Source organism: Rhinolophus ferrumequinum, chromosome 2 (genome assembly GCF_004115265.2).
Source record: "Rhinolophus ferrumequinum isolate MPI-CBG mRhiFer1 chromosome 2, mRhiFer1_v1.p, whole genome shotgun sequence".
NCBI lineage: Eukaryota > Metazoa > Chordata > Mammalia > Chiroptera > Rhinolophidae > Rhinolophus > Rhinolophus ferrumequinum.
In genome coordinates this window covers 72,205,444-72,222,484 of record NC_046285.1, presented here as the reverse complement: position 1 = coordinate 72,222,484, position 17,041 = coordinate 72,205,444, and the positions used below count along the sequence as shown (strand labels likewise).

The window sequence follows — 17,041 nt, the reverse complement described above, 5'->3', positions numbered from 1 at the left end:
ACATAAGGCAAATGAAGCTTATATTAAATATTTAAATTTTATGGATGTATTCAATAAATGATTCTAAACAATTAATTTGCCATGGGGAAAAATCAGTTTGCACCTGTGTACCAAAACAAATTCTAGATGCATTAGGAATTTTAAAATGTTTTTAAAAAATCAAACAAGAAAACATAAGTTTTTTTTTTTTTTTTTTTGCATGTCTGGATGATTTGTGTCTTTCATAGTTAAAAGTAAAACAATATCGAGGTGACCAGTTAGTTAGCTCAGTTGGGTAGAGCACGGTGCTGGTAACACTAAGGTTGCTGGTTTGATCCCCTGTGGGCCACTGTGAGCTGCGCCCTCCTTAAAAAAATAATAAATAAAAACAAAACCAAAAATAAAACAATATAAAAATAACCCAGTTCAAAAGAGGAAATTAAAAGACAAGTGATTAATAAATACATGAAAAATGCTCATCACTAGTAATCAGTAAAATTAAGATAATAAGGTAGTTTTTGCCTGTTTAATTAGAAAGATTTTTTTGAAATGGAGGGTTTGATTGGAAGGAAATACACCTAAATATAAATTTGCTGGTACTTATGAATGATTTTAATATTCTTTTTACTTGTCTGTATTTTTTCATAATGAGCATATTACCATGAAAAAAACCAACAAATATTATTTTACTTAAAATCCTAGTTTTTGAAGTTTTCCTATATGGGGTGGACAAGTCTAATTAATTTTTCTCTTTGGGAAAGAAATAAGAATTTTTCTCAGCTTATCTAAAGCTGTCTGGTGACTTTTTTACTTACGTATAATTCCTAGCCATCTAGAATTTATGTTGGTATATGGTACTAAGTTCTAATTATTTTCCCTAAATGACAAATCAACTTTTACACCAAGACACATAGGCGTACTTCCGTATAAAAACTAAAAACAATGCCCACATTATTGACCTAATATCTATTGTCAGAGGACATAATTTGACCAAGATTATCTGAAATGGTTGCATGATTTTCTGGGGTTCTGTGATAATATAATAGATTCTTATGTTTATAAAGTATTACTCCTATAGCCCTAAGCAATTTCCCTCTGCACATCCCTTCATCCTGGACATAAAAGTGTGCCCTGAGCTGGTGCCATCATCCATGGGCTCAGAGCTCATCTAGTATTTTCATTCAGTTCATCATGTTTATGGGCCTCCTTTTTTCTCTCTGACCTCTGACTCTGTGTGAAGCCTTTCCACCCACCTTTGAATTTTTCCTTCCTCTACCTTAGTTACCTTGAGAAAATCCTCTGATGCTTCTGCATGTACTACAGCACATTTGTAGGCCAAGAAATAAAATCTAAGACTATAAAGCACATAACTAGTGTAGTATATCGAGAATGAGAAACCATAAACTTTGATCTGACATTAGATATAATCAAACTGGTGTCTTCTGGCTCTCAAATCTTTGAAATTTTAGAAGCTCTTTGAAAAATTTCAGCAAAGATTTAACTCCACTGAATAGAATTAACCCACTTGCTTATCTTCTACTTAAAGCAGTATTCACAATAATTTATGGTAATTATATTGTTTTGCTCTTTAAAGTACTGCTTCTTCAGTTATATTTTCTGTAATTTTTCATTTTAAATATACTGTAGATTTAAATAGCATTGAACATTAAATCTTGTGAATTAAACCAGAAAATAAACCCAACATTTTGGTGTTTTGTTAGAAAATGCAATTCCAAATATTCTTTCAAATAGTATTAACCTGTAGCTCACTTATAAATTGAATATTTATTTTATGTTATCCTATAGAGTATTATATATTGGTCACAATTATATTTGGTACTATTTTGAATATGTATTGTTAATATTGCCATTAAAAAGAGGAACTTTGGCAATTTTCTAAATGTATCACTTTTTAGTATAGAGATAGTATGACAGTACCCGTCACAGTGGTTTTTCCTTGATTCTTCCCCTTTTGCCCCTGGTAATCTAATGCCACATAGAGAAAAACTATAAAACATGTTAGGATTCTGCTACATTCATTTTATACTTGTATATGGTGAGAATTTAGGTTTTATTTGCACCATTTCTGTATTGCTTTTTCTTGGATTTGAGGCAAGATTTATACTACCGTGTTTCCCTGAAAATAAGACCTAGCCAGACAATCAACTCTGATGCGTCTTTTGGAGCAAAAATTAATATAAAACCCGGTCTTATTTTACTATAATATAAGACTGGGTATAATGTAATATAATGTAATGTAGTGTAATAATATAATATAATATAATATAATAAATATAATATAAATTAGGTCTTATATTAATTTTTGCTCCAAAAGGCACATTAGAGCTGATTGGGTAGGTCTTATTTTCGAGGAAACACAGTACGAACCATCTGTCTTATAACCTCTATGCCTATCATAGCATCATAATTATATTTGGAGAAAAAAATGTGCAGCCTCCTTAAAAGATGTTTATTATTTTTTTACTAGTGGAATTTATTCTTAAATCATAATTTCAAACATATTTGATTTTTCTGCTTGTACCACAAGATACTAATGTGTACAGAATGATTTCTATTTTGTGAAAATAGAAATTACTACCTTATAAAAGTTAAGGCAGCTAAAACCATTTCCTTTTATTCATCTAAAGCAAAATAATGGTATAAGCATAGATGAGCTCCTTTTAGGCCTTATGTGAAAACAGTGATATAATTGTAAAGAAAACAAAAACAGAAACCTGTCATAATTGACTAGTCCATAAATTCACGTAATCATTATGACCTTTAATAAAAAAACAGGAAAACCACCCAGCTCTATATAATTGGTAAATTAAGAGAAAACTATATGAAATATTGTGTTTGTGTTTGTGATAACTCATGATAGACTTTAAAATTCTCTAATTCTTGCTTTAACCACAGTTTTGTCATACATTGCTCTAAAAGAGTAACCTTAAAACCTGTTTGTTTAAGTGACCTGGATTTTCATTGTATTGTTTCCTAATACTGGGAGAGAGTCCTTAAATAAGCAGAAATTATATAATTACTTAATTTTTAAAAAAGTATAACTTTTAGGAAAATGTTCTTTTATTGTTCAAAAGTGTTTTTACTTAGGAGGCTTATCCTGTAGGCAGAGAGTAGGCATATGCTGTGGACCCACGGAAATGTTTTCATTTCTTTTAAAATCAGAAGTAATAATATGTGTATATGTATATAGTAATGAACCTATGCAGGATTATATTTGGATTTGTACCAATGTGGTTGTAAAGGTATATTTTTTAATATTTTTTATGGCAAAATTGCCTTACAAAGGCTAAGGTGCTTCGGGTCTAGGAAAATTATGCAGCCCTGATTTTTCCTTCTTAAAGGCTTCTTAAGATACCTTCATCCCATACTCACATTATTTCCTTTTTCTTATACAATGGTCTCGTGCATACTTAAATGTCCAGTTGATGGCTATGCTTATTGAACGATAACAGCAGGTACATAAATCATAAGTGTACATCCATGAAATAGCACCCCGTGGAAAGAAAACATAACAGTAATTCTTTCAGGGGCATAGTAGCATTATGCCCTCAAGTTCAGAGTAGAAGGCTCTGTGCCTAGAATACTATGATAGCTGCTAAACTAATCAGGATTTAATTGTTTAATTTAAGGTACATGTAATGTGCAAATAATAACACTCTGAATGTCTTCCAGTTTTTTATTAACAAATACTCCCTACTGTCAGAGTCAGTGCTTGAATTACTCAATTAGAGAAATATTTTTCTCCTACAGCTCGTTGCATTCTGTTTCTCATCATTTGGCTCATAACTGGAGGAAGGCACCACTTTTGGTTCTTGCCAAATCTGACTGCTGATGTGGGCTTCATTGACTCCTTCAGGCCTCTGTACACACATGAATATAAAGGACCAAAAGCAGACTTAAAGAAAGATGAGAAATCTGAAACCAAAAAGCAGCAGAAGTCCGACAGTGAGGAAAAGTCAGACAGTGAGAAAAAGGAAGATGAGGAGGGAAAAGCAAGACCAGGAAACCATGGACCAGAAGGCTCAGGTGGAGAACGGCATTCTGACACAGACAGTGACAGGAGGGAAGACGACCGATCCCAGCACAGTAGTGGAAATGGGAATGACTTTGAAATGATCACAAAAGAGGAGCTGGAACAACAAACAGATGGAGATTGTGAAGAGGAGGAAGAAGACGATGATGGAGAAACAACTAAACCTTCACATGAAAAATCATAACCTGCCTAACTTTGGGACTAAATACGTGTAAGAGGTTGGATTTTCTATGTTGGCTGATCGTCATAATGTACACGTGACATTTGTAGCATTCTTTAAATCCATTTACTGAAATGTATTTGACATCTAAGCAATTATATTCAGTCCTTCATTTTATAGAACACTTATTGGTACAGTCAAAAGCCATTTATCAGTTTTATCTATTTGATAAATTTATAGTAAGTAGGTTTCATTAATTTTGACAGTTATCAAAGATGCACTTTCCACAATGACATTTAGATAAATGGCATTTTTGATAATTGTATGGCTTCTTACTGTTAGACTAATCAAAATAACTAAAAGGGATAAAAAAGAAACACCAACATTTCAGATTATGCATAGTTATATAGCCATTTCACAGTTGCTTTGAGATGAAATGCTTAAACTCGTTGTTCTTGATAGTTAAGATTTTGTTGATTACAAAATTATACCAGGAAATTTCTAAGATTCTGACTTAGCAGGGTTCAAAAAGCATTTTGTGGAAACAAGCCAACTAGTAATAATGCAACAATACTTTTAGTTTAGCTACAAATTCTCCTTTTCCAACTTAGGAAATCCAAACTGGTTTGTGCATCTGCTTCCGAGAAAGATGGTCGTCTCCAACAGAGAGGCCGAGCCGCATTGGCGGGAAGGTGATGGCTCTTCCTCCCATTTCCTTGTCGTAAAGTAATGTATTCTGTACATAATTTACAAATAAACATTTTATTTTAATTGTTACTTATTATTTAGACATTTTCTTAACACTTAAATTTGTAAAATTAAGACCATTTAAGGGTGTGTTTTTAGAGAAATGGGAGTTCCAATAACCCACACGACATCTGTGATCTTTCTACAGCAGCTTCAGTTTGTGCCAACATTCCATGTATTTGAACATGAGTTAAAACCATCCTTATTAAATGAGAGCATACTTAAAGTAGTGTTTGTATGCCTTAATGTTCATTTTGATTTATCTTAAATCTCTACATTCAGAAATGGGGTACTGTATTATCAGTCCAGGAGGCACTGCTATGAAAGATAATTTACTGTTCTAAAATACCAATTTAAAATAAAGAACATGAAAGAAAACATAAGAGAACCATTGGACTCTAACTGCTTTCAACTAGTTTTGCAGTTTGATTTTATGTCTTGAATACCTTAGTTATAAATCTTTTGGAAAAATCTTGCATTTACTTATGAGCGTAATCATTCCTTGGAGTTATACTCTTGTAAACTGATAACGAACATTAAATTATTTTCCTTCAGTCACAGTGAGAGCATTTTGCTTTGTAGTTGAAATAGTCGGTGTGTGTAGGTCTTTATTTTTCTTTAGGCTGTTTCCCATCTAAGTGTGTGACTACAGATGTTAATTTTTTTTAAATTGTGAAAACAGTACACTTTCTGACACATTTTATTAAACATAGCTTGATTGCTTCTTTATAGTGTTCCTTGTAAGTGAACGGAAATGTGGCTATTTGATGTTAATGCAACTCTGTCAAGGCTGCAGTCAATCATTTTAAAAGTTTTCTCCTAGCAAAAATGTTCACTGATTGAAGTGCCTGGGTGTTTTCCCCTCGTGTTTCAGAGCTCTCCTGTATTATTTCCACAATAAGGGATGCATAATTACAGCTTCTGAACTTCTTGATCACCAGTAGCATTAATAACCTATTTTTGGATATGGTAATGGTACCAAAAGTGTTTCTCAGAAATAAAAATGACTTAACCTTTACTCCCATGATAATACCCAGGCACTCCATATTTATCCTAACGCTCTTTATAGTATATGTGCTATGTCTCGTCTTAAAAACATTGGAGCATGGCGGGAAAGTCAGCTTCTTATGGATGTTTGTGGATTCACCAAATGTTAGTGCAAATTTTTATAAATATCTGGTGGTCCGTGGGGGAAAATGTCATTCTTACTATGGTTAGAAAGTGAGTTAGAAATTTCAGCTCTGTGTCTTACTATTCAAGGTTGTGTTCTTTAAACATGAAAACCAAAAGGCTGCCTCTATTATAGTCCTCAGAATAGATGGCTGTCTTTGTTGACTAACATGAAATATTTTTATGCCAGAGCACGGAGAATTGTTTACATTAGTCAGTGGAATGGTGATTTTTTTTTTTAAAAAAAAAGAACTTCAGGTTTGCTGTGCTACTGGAAGTAGGAGCTTGAAGATTTTGGATAATGTCTGATTTATTGTGGAGTGAATACAAATAGGCCTAATTCAGCAGCACTGAATTAACCAACTGAGTCCAGATAATAAGAATAATGCATTTGTGATTGTTCTTAAAGTCAATGTATTAAATAGATTGTTTTTTCTTTTCCCTCCACTGATTTGATTTTCACACTATATGGCCTTCTAGACAATTTTCATTGAAATAATTTGGATTTAGTAAAGTACTAATCAGAAAGTAATAAATTTTAATATATCACATTGAAACTATGCAGTGGTGATGGGTTTTAATGTTTTCCCCTTTCTGGTTTTAAATTATGGGTACCAATTAGCTGTCAACTATAGAAAAATCATCTTGTCTTTTGTTCATTGAGTTGGTTTTTTTGTTTTTGAATCTTTATTAGGAACTGGAAAACAGCAAGTACAGTTGATTGGCATTATTCGTGGTAATTAGGTTCTATAAAGTCACCACCAAAATGGAATTAACAAATATTTCCCCAGGCTCTTGTTCCATGAGCCTCTGGTCACATTCATTAATATATTAAAAAATATATAAAACTTGTTTGAGGTGTCTTGTGATTTACTAACATTGAACTCATGGCCAATAGCACTACAATTTCATGCCTAAATGAAGCTGATCTAACACATGTATTTTCTCCAGACGGCATGTCACAGCCTTCTTTCATTTAGGAACACTCAATAGCACTTCAGCACTACCTTTGGTAGCCATTTTAAACCGCGAAATCATTAAAAGAAAAAACCACACATATAGACACAAGAATGCAAGAAACGCATAAGTAGAGCAAAGGACACTGGTTAACAATATGATAGCTGAAACAAGAAAGCATCATGTCTCCTTGTCAATCTCAGCTGGAGACATATGTGTTGGGCAAGTCAAATTTTTAACCCCTCTATGCATAACCATGAAAGCACCACAAAACTTTTTAAAGAGTAGGCAAATTTGCAAATATGTAATCCACGAATAATGAGGATCGACTGTGCTTAACTGTATTACAAAGCTGTGACATATATCTGCCTGATCTATGGAACAGAAGGTATTGCTGAATCGTACTCTAGTATTTCCATAACATTTTAAATATCCACTCTGAAAGTAAATACTTAGTTCCTAATTGTGTGTAGTAAACAGATCGCTTTTACTCTTTCTTTCAGTAATATTTCAGTTCTTCATTCATTCATTAATACTGAGCACTTACTGTGTGCCAAAATTTTACTAGCACAACCATGAATAAAATAAATAGAGTTCTGCCCTCTTGGACCATCCAATAGTGTGATAAGTGCTATGGTAGGGATTTGCCAGATGTGCTAGATCGCTCTAGCTCTCCAGCGCCACTCTGCTCTCTGCTCCATGAGGCTGACGAATGGACCACAGCAGTGGGCTCCTTTGCCTCCTGACTTCTGGGTGGGTTTGGCCAAGGGGTACCCTGGCCAGAGATCCGAGGACAAGTCAGGGTGTCTATTCTCTTGCCTCTCCCCCAGCCGGGCTGCCTCAGCTGTCAGAGGTCCACTTCCAAACTCCCCTTTGAGTTGCTACTCCCTGTTCTCTTGCCTTCGGGCCAGGGGTCTGCTGCCACTAGCCTGCAGCGGCAGAAGCTACTGTGCTTCCTCTTGGGCTGCTCCTACCCCACACTTTGTATAGTATCTCCTCAAAGTATCTTCATTTCAGAACCAAGTTTCCCATTGGAACCAAGACCAGTAAACCGAAGGAAACAGGAATTCCAGTGAGTTTACTTCTTTAACAGGCTTTGCCACCAAACGTTGTTAGATAGGATCTCACAACCTTACAGAGCATGTCCTAAGAGTTTCAATAACCAAAATTCAGTTCTAGTGCACATCTATGTAGATAACCACACAAAGAAATGAATTTGTCATCTTTGGTAAGCTCTTAAACCAGTCTGTAGCATGTAGTTGTGAGTTTCTGAGTAGGTCCACTTGCCAACACAGCCCAGACACCCTTTGAAACTTAAATAAATCAAATGGCTTTTCCATCCAGATAAAATTTTCAGTCAGGACATCATTTCTTCGTTTTGTAGTTTTAAGATTGTCAAAAAGCCTGTAATGTCTATTAGCATGACATTAGAAGAGGGCAGGTGGGCTAAGTTTCTCTGGAATCAGACCATCACACTTTGGTCTCATTTCATTCTAAGTGAAGGATACCTGGAGCATTTCGATCTTTAGGTACCATGGACCCTCTCTCAGAATAATGTTTTTAAGTGTAGAAAATAAAATGCATGAGGTTAACAAAACCAGTTATATTGAATTGTAAGTTATCAAAATTATGTAAATGTGTGATACAGTAATACATGCATTTATTCATTTAATAACCAGATCCAGCAGGGAGTTGAGTAAGTGCTATGACATTGAAGTAGCATAAATAATACATTAAGATCTCTGCAACAGCTGGAGTGTGATATGAAAAAAACCTGATTTCTGTTATTGATAGTCAGTTACTGTCTAATGAACTCTGGATTGTTGCCTGCATTTATAATCAAAGGAAATACTAAATTTCAATAATAGTCTAGAGAAAAACAATTTTTTTTTCCCACTCAAGTTCACATTTCTTCTGCATTCTATGCTTAACTCCCTTGGAAGTCTGTGGACTCCAGGTTGAGAATCCCTGACCTAGCTAATTAGATCCACCAATATTTCAAATAGGACTATAATATCATATTCAAAGGCTAACGATACTTAATTTAGCATAATTTAGTATTTAATATTCACATTTCATGTCTGCCTCATAAATACCTATTTAGCAAGTTATATGTGTTATGTGAGTTTTTATTTAAAATATATCTTACTCCTAAACAAAAATTCAAGAAGCTGCTCAAGATTTTTTGTGGGAATTTTATACATGGAGGAAGCAGGGCAAGATCTTATCCATACTGAGGTTATCTTTTAGTCATTCAACAAACATTTGTGGGGCTACTGTGCTTCCTAGAGCACATTACTATGTGCCAGGCATTGTGTAAAGCCTGAACTCAAGGAGCTAGCTAGCTCAGTGAGGGAGAGACAAGTACTTATGCAAACAGTTGCAAGAGCGTGTAGTGTGATGTCAAGAGTATGCTTATGAATACCCAGCCCAGCAGGGAGGATCCTGAAAGACACCCCATGGAAGTATCACAAACCAGACCTTGAAATGATCATTTGGCCCAGGTAAAGAATACAGGAAGGCTATTTGGGACCGATGCAGCGAGATATGCAAAATAAGAGACAGTGGATTGAGTGGCATGTTTCAGGAACTGAAAATAGTTCAGGTGCAGCTAGAAAAGAGATGAGTCTGGAGAAAGCTGGAGCATGGCCGGTGGTCGGACACTCCGGGGACCAGCCGGCTGCCATCCTGCCTCTGTGATCATACCTGCGCGCTGCTTCACCTGTGGCAAGATCACTGGCAACAAGTGGGAGGCCTACCTGAGGCTTCTGCGGACAGAGGACAGCAAGGGGGACACCCTGGACACGCTGGGCCTAAAGCGCTCCCACAGCCACTGCTTGCTGCTGGCCATGGGGACCTGGCCAAGAAGCTGCTCGACTGTGCGCCCCTGGGGGAGTGACCCTGCTGGCGGCAGCCCACCCAGCGTGCTGACCACAGTCAGTCTGTCCTGCCCAGAGTTCATTCCACCGAGAGCGTGGAGCTGAGAGCAATGTGGGGCTCGTGTCCTCCTGGGGAAGGAACCAACAGTAAAGGTCTCTGAGAACCACAACACGAAACAAAACGAAAAGGGAGGGAGGGAGGGACACAGGTCATGGTTTGCCTAGAATTTGTTCCTTTGGGGAACAGCCCTCCCTGTTTCTAGTACCCCATTCCATTCTAGGGTGACTGGCCCCGAGGAAGAGCACACGACCCAACCCAGGCAGATCCAAATCCTCTCGCATCCTCAGAATTTGAGTTCCAAGGACCCTGTGGGCCTGGAGACGCCAATGGCGATGTTGCATGTTGCCTACACACAGGCAGAGCTTGCCGGGAAGAAAACCAACATGAGAAGGGCAGAACCACGAAAGAAGGCATTAATGCCAGCTCTGAACTCCTAGCCCTGCCGAAAGCCAACACTGGACTTTTTAGTTACATGAGCGAACAAATTCCTCATTCTTAAGCTAGTTTGAGTGAGGTTTCTGTCACTTGGAACTGAAAGATGACCGACTTACACAGGATAATAAGTATGAACAGGGACACTGCAGGACCTTGGGAGGGAACTGACTCAAAGTAGGGAAGTGCCACAGTTAAATCGCATCTTTGGCTACCCTAAGCACGTGGAAATGAGCTGATGAAGGGCAAGTCTAGAAGGACGAAGAATGATGTGACTATTGGAGTGACCGTCAAATTCTCTGAATATTCCTAATAGTTCTTAGATTTAAATGTTCTAACCACAACTCCCCTTTTGTTATTTTTAAATAATTTTAAAAAATATTTTCTTATTACAGAAAACTCAGGAAGTACTTAAAAGCAAAAATAAGGAAGTAGAAAATCCCCAAACCCTTACAGTGACTTTCACTGTTAAAACTCATATACCGAGAATGCCAAAAAAATGTATAGACATTTTTTTTATTAGTTTCAGGTGTACAAAAGAATGTAATAGTTAGACATTTATACCCCTCACAAAGTATAACTCCCATCCCCCAATCTATTGCCCCCTGACATTGTTTGTAGCTGTTACAATTCCATTGACTCTTCCCTATGCTGTACTCCATATCCTGTGACTATATATATTACATTATAGTTGACATTCAATATTATTCAGTTTCAGCTTCAGGTGTACAGCGTAGTGGTCAGGCATCCACACTGTCCATGAAGTGGTCTCCCTAATGAGACATATGCCCATCTGACACCCTACAAAATCTTTACAACATTATTGATTATATTCCCAAAACTGTCTTTCATATCCCCATGGCAATAGTGTGTAGTTACCAATTTATGCTGTCTAATCCCTTCCCTTTCTCCATCATCCCCACCCCCATCCCATCTAGCAACCATCAGTTTTTTCTCTATATCTCTGAGACTATTTCTGTTTACTTTGCTCATTTATTCAGTTCTTTAGATTCCACATATAAGTGAGATCATATGGTATTTGTCTTTCTCCAACTGACTTATTTCACTTAGCATAATGTTCTCTAGGTTCATTCATATCGTTGCAAATGGTAAGATTTCATTCTTCTTTATAGCCGAGTAATACTCCATTTATAAATGTTCCACAGTTTCTTAACCCAGTTGTCTACCAATGGGCATTTCAGTTGTTTCCATGTCTTGGCTATTGTGTATAGTGCTGCAATAAATATAGGGGTGCGCATATTTTTTCGAATTATCGTCTTGGATTTCTCTGGATAGATACCTAAGAGTGGAATTGCTGGGTCCTAAGATAGTTCTATTTACAGTTTTCTGAAATACCTCCATACTGATTTCCACAGTGTCTGCACCTATCTGCAATCCCACCAACAGTGCACGAGGGTTCCCTTTTCTCCACATCCGCGCCAGCACTTGTTGTTTGTTGATTTATTGCTGATAGCCATTCTGACTGGAGTGAGGTTGTATCTCATTGTGGTTTTTATTTTCATTTCTCTAATGATTAGTGAGGTTGAGCATTTTTTCATATGTCTGTTGGCCATCTGTATGTCCTCTTTAGGGAAATGTCTCTTCATGTTCCTCTGCCCATTTTTTAATTGGATTGTTTAATTTTTTGGTGTTGAGTTGAATGAGTGTTTTATTAATTTTGGGTATTAACCCTTTATCAGATGTATCATTGACAAATATCTTTTCCCATTCAGTAGGCTGCCTTTTTGTTTTATTTTTATTGATGGTTTCCTTTGCTGTGAAAAAACTTTTAAGTTTGATGTAATCCCATATGTTTATTTTTTCTTTTACTTCCTTTGCCTGAGGAGATATATCAGTAAAAATATTACTCAGGTTAATGTCTGCAAATTTACTCCCTACCTTTTCTTCCAGGAGTTTTATGGTTTCAGATACTACATTTAAGTCTTTAATCCATTTTAAATTTGTTCTCATATATGGCTCAAGGAGTTGGTCCAGTTTCATTTTTTGCATGTGTCAGTCCAGTTTTCCCAGTACAATTTATTAAATAGACTGTCACTACCCCAATGTAAATTCTTGCTTCCATTGTCGTAGATTAAATAACCATATATGAATGGGTTTATTTCTGGGCTGTCTATTCTGTTCCATTGATCTATGTGTCTGTTTTTATGCCTGTACCATACTATTTTGATTACTATAGCCTCCTTGTAGTTTGATTTAATGTCAGGTAGCGTGGTATCTTCCACTTTGTTCTTATTTCTCAAGATTGCCATGGCTATTTGGGGTATTGTATGGTTCCGTATAAATTTTAGGATTATATGTTCTATATCTGAGAAAAATGTCATTGGTAGTTTGATAGGAATTGCATTGAATTTATATATTGCCTTAGGTAGTGTTGCCATTTTAACTATATTAATTTTTTCTATCCATGAACATGATGTGTTTCCATTTATTTGTATCTTCTTTGATTTCTTTCTTGGGTATCTTATAATTTTATGAGTACAGGTCTTTTACGTCTTTGGTTAAATTTATTCCTAAGTACTTTATTGATTTTGAAGCAATTGTAAATGGGATTGATTTCTTGATTTCGCCTTCTGATAGTTTATTATTGGTGTATACAAATTCAACTCATTTCTGAATATTAATTTTTATCCTGCTAAATTTATTCACTAAATTCATGAATTTATTCACTAAATTCATTTATCAGTTCTAATAGTTTTTTGGTGGAGTCTTTGGGATTCTCTATATATAGTATCATGTCATATGCATATAATGACAGTTTTACTTCCTCCTTTCCAGCTTGGATACCTTTTATTTTTTTTTCTTGTCTGATTGCTGTGGCTAAAACTTCCAGAACTATGCTGAATAAAAATGCTGAAAGTGGGCATCCTTATCTTGTTCCTGATCTTAAGGGGAAAGGTTTTAGCCTTTCCCCGTTGAGTATGATGTTAGCTGTGGGTTTATTATATATGGCTTTTATAACGTTGAGATATGATCCCTCTATACCCACTTTGCTAAGAGTTTTTTATCGTAAATCGCTGCTGGATTTTGTCAAATACTTTTTCTGCATCTATTGATATGATCATATGATTTTTATTTTTCATTTTGTTAATGGTGTATCACATTAATTGATTTTGTAGATATTGAACCAACCTTGCATACCAGGAATGAATCCCACTTGATCGTGGTGTATGATCTTTTTAGTGTGTTGCTGAATCTAGTTTGCTAGCATTTTGTTGAGGATTTTTGCGTTTATGTTCATTAGGGATGTTGGCCTGTAGTTTTCTTTTTTTGTAATGTCTTTTTCTGGTTTTAGGATCAGAGTAATAGTGGCCTCATAAAATGTGCTTAGGAGCCTTCCCTCCTGGATTTTTTGGAATAGTTTGAGGAGAATAGGTGTTAATTCTTTTTGGAATGTTTTGTAAAATTCACCTGTGAAGCCATCTGGTCCAGGGTTTTTGTTTGTTGAGCGCTTGTTGATTACTGATTCAATTTCTTTGGTAGTAATCGGTCTGTTTAGAGTTTCTGTTTCTTTTTTATTCAGTTTTGGAAGATTGTATATGCTTCTAGAAATATATCCATTTCTTCCAGATTGTCTAATTTGTTGGCATATAATTGCCCGTAGTATTTTCTTAAAATTTTCTGTATTTCTGTGGTATTTGTTGTCACTTCTCCTCTTTTTATTTCTGATTTTATTAATTTGGGTCCTTTATCTCTTTTTTCTTGGTGAATCTGTCCAAGGGTTTGTTGATTTTGTTTATCTTTTCAAAAAACCAGCTCTTGGTTTCATTGATCTTTTGTATTTTTTTTTTGTCTGTATTTCATTTATTTCCTCTCTGATCTTTATTATCTCCTTCCTTGAACTCCCTTTGAGCTTGTTTTGCTGTTCTTTTTCCAGTTCCCTTAGGTGTTATACACATTTTAAGAAAGGAAGATGCTGTATTAAAATTGTAATACTTCCTGGAAGTAAAATCAATCATTCCCAAAAACATCTTTTGAATGAATGTCATACTGCACATCGCTACCATAATTCAATTCAACTTCTAAAAATAATACATAGATAGCATCACTTAAAATGTGTATACATGTTTTTGGCATCCCCAGTGTATTCTTCTAAACCCTTACATGTGTAACTGGTCTGAGGTGGGGAAAGGTATTAAATAAATGGGATCATGCCATATGTACTGTGCACTTGGAATATGCAAAAATTGATGATCTGGACAAAGAACGTGTTCAATGAAACGACAGAATTAACATTTTTCAGGAGAACAAATCATTGACCAGCTTACAATTTTAAATTATATTTCTGCTCATCAACTTAAAGCTTCAAAATGTAAACTTATGCAAACCTTAGATTAAATACATGCCCAATGCATGTTACAGACAGATTTCACATTACAGTGTGTTTGGTAATCAACATGAGAAGGGATTAGAAGAGGAAGATTTTATGATTAACTTTCCCTTATCTTCAAATATATATCTTCACCTATTACAATTATGGCACTTAACCCTGCAAAAAGTCAACAGCAGTAACAAGCAAATTAGTCTACAACTGTGCAATGAGTATGTAGAAATGTTTACATAGTCTCTGCAATATCTATCAGACTTCATGACTGTTAGAGAGCTGTTTGGATGCTGTGCAAAGTAAGATATTGCATCTTCATCCCTCCTCTGTAGTTACATATAATCTGAAAGGTTTACAAGATTGAAACTTAACCTTTAATAACTTTTTGTCTCACTAATCTTTACTAAAAGAAGCCTCAGAGCTCTCCACTTCTCAAATTTCTGTGTACTTTCTTGTACCTCACCTTCCATCCTACCCCCAACTTAGTCTCTTTCCAAAGGATGGGCACAAATTTTATTTCTTGAAAACAGCATATTGCAAGGACTCTGAAGATGTCTAGTGCTTCCCTCTGTCTCAAACCAAAGTGACTCATTAAATAACAGTGTGGAGGGGAGCATGGAATGTTTGTTTCAAAGGTTCCATCGATGCCACGCCACAATTTATAAACAGATAATTTCCCTGTAGGAGGGGAACCAACTCTTGGGAAATAAGCTCAAATTTTCAGGCCATTGTCACCTCATCTTCCTGATTGAGAGGAGTGTGGTGATCACAAGGGACAAAAGAAATGCCACTTAGACTCACAATATAGACCGTAGACTGCTTTTTCAAGAGGTAATTACCGTTTTCTGCAGCTCTCAGGAGGCAGGTCACCTGAAGAATCTGGAAACTGGGAGACCTGATCCACCATCCCTTCTTTTCTTCAGTCAGTCAACATTTACCAAGCCCCTACTATGTACCAAACAGTGGAAACACAAACCTGAGGAACCTGTAGTCCCTTCCCCCGAGGAGCTCACAGTCCAGGGAAGAGCAAACAACAAGCTCTGCCCATACACGACCAAACGTGGTGCAGAAGGAGACCCATCTTCTACCCCAAGAGGTGCAATCAGTACCACTTCAGGTTTCCAGACAGACGGGAATAAGGCAACTACAAAGCCGAAGCCTGTGTGCCCTAGAGACAAAACTGGTGCTGTGGGGCTTTGAGGGAGAGGTCACGCAGGAGAGATTGGGGAGGCAAAAAGAGAAGAGTGACGAGATAGCGCTTACCCAACAAGCAAGAATTTTACAGCTGCCATCACTCATTCCCTGTGTTTCCTTTTTACTGTTAACAAATGATTTCCAGAATTGGGCATGTTGCCCTCCAGGAGTTTCCAGATCCGACTGTTGGAATAGAAAGGAAGGCAGCAAAAGAAAAACTCCTTGGTCCTTTTCGTGATACAGGCTTCCGGCACAGGGCCTTCACATCTGGGACAATATCAAATAAGCATTCGATTTCTCTCTTAAGTATCTTGTGTTTATCATGGTTAAAGTTAAACCTGCTTAAAATAAGATCCAACAGGATACTCATTTTGTTCACCCCACCCCCACCTGCACATTACAAAGAGGAAGCGACTCAAGACATTGTTCTATGCTGCTGAGAACAATTCCATTCCTTCCCGTTGGCTGGTTTTTTGTTTGTTTGTTTTTTCTTGATACAAACGTGTAATTATGGGAATTTTTTCTTCATACAGATTTGTGCTATAAAACTTAGTACCTCCTGTAGCAACACAAGATCCCCCTGCAGACCAAGGCGGCCAAGAATTGTGCATTTATGAGACAGTGGTTTGCTCCAATGTTGAATATGACCAACATCCTACTGCCTTTTAATGTTGCTACGAAAACAGCTTCATTGGAAAATTAAGAAATGCACACATGGTCAACGAGTATTTTAAAATAAACTTTTAATGCTAAGTGTCACATACCTAAAGAAAAGGGCACAAATCATAAGTGTGTGACTCAGTGAATTGTCACAAAGTGAACACCCCCACGCGACATCAGACCGAGAAGCAGAACGTCAGTACCTAGCCACCTGGCTCCTCCACTCCCCACCGTGCTCGCTTTTGACCGCGTGGACTAATTTTGCCTGTTTTTAACTTCCTGTAAATGGAATCATATACTCTTTTGTCTTGGACTTTTCAGCACTGTGGGATCCATACAGTATGTCACAGCAGTTCCTTCATTTCCTTTGCAACGATGATTAATCACGTCCTGGATGGGAGAAAGA

At 36.5% G+C, this 17,041-nt stretch overlaps 1 protein-coding gene and 1 pseudogene across 2 annotated transcripts in view; both read left to right on the top strand.

Moving 5' to 3' along the window:
* SEC62 (SEC62 homolog, preprotein translocation factor) overlaps positions 1 to 6,667 on the top strand; it is a 29,673-nt gene extending 23,006 nt beyond the window's left edge. Inside the window, exons 8-9 of one of the 2 annotated variants that reach the window (XM_033130760.1) lie at positions 3,751 to 4,244; positions 4,805 to 6,667. In XM_033130760.1, the coding sequence (XP_032986651.1) occupies positions 3,751 to 4,217 (467 nt within the window). In that variant the 3' untranslated portion in view covers positions 4,218 to 4,244; positions 4,805 to 6,667. Of the gene's footprint in view, positions 1 to 3,750 lie in introns of both variants that reach the window. The other variant, XM_033130769.1, reaches the window with a different exon arrangement.
* Positions 6,668 to 9,712: 3,045 nt separating this feature from the next.
* LOC117032854 (DNA-directed RNA polymerases I, II, and III subunit RPABC5-like) lies at positions 9,713 to 9,966 on the top strand (annotated as a pseudogene).
* The last annotated feature ends 7,075 nt before the right edge of the window (positions 9,967 to 17,041 follow it).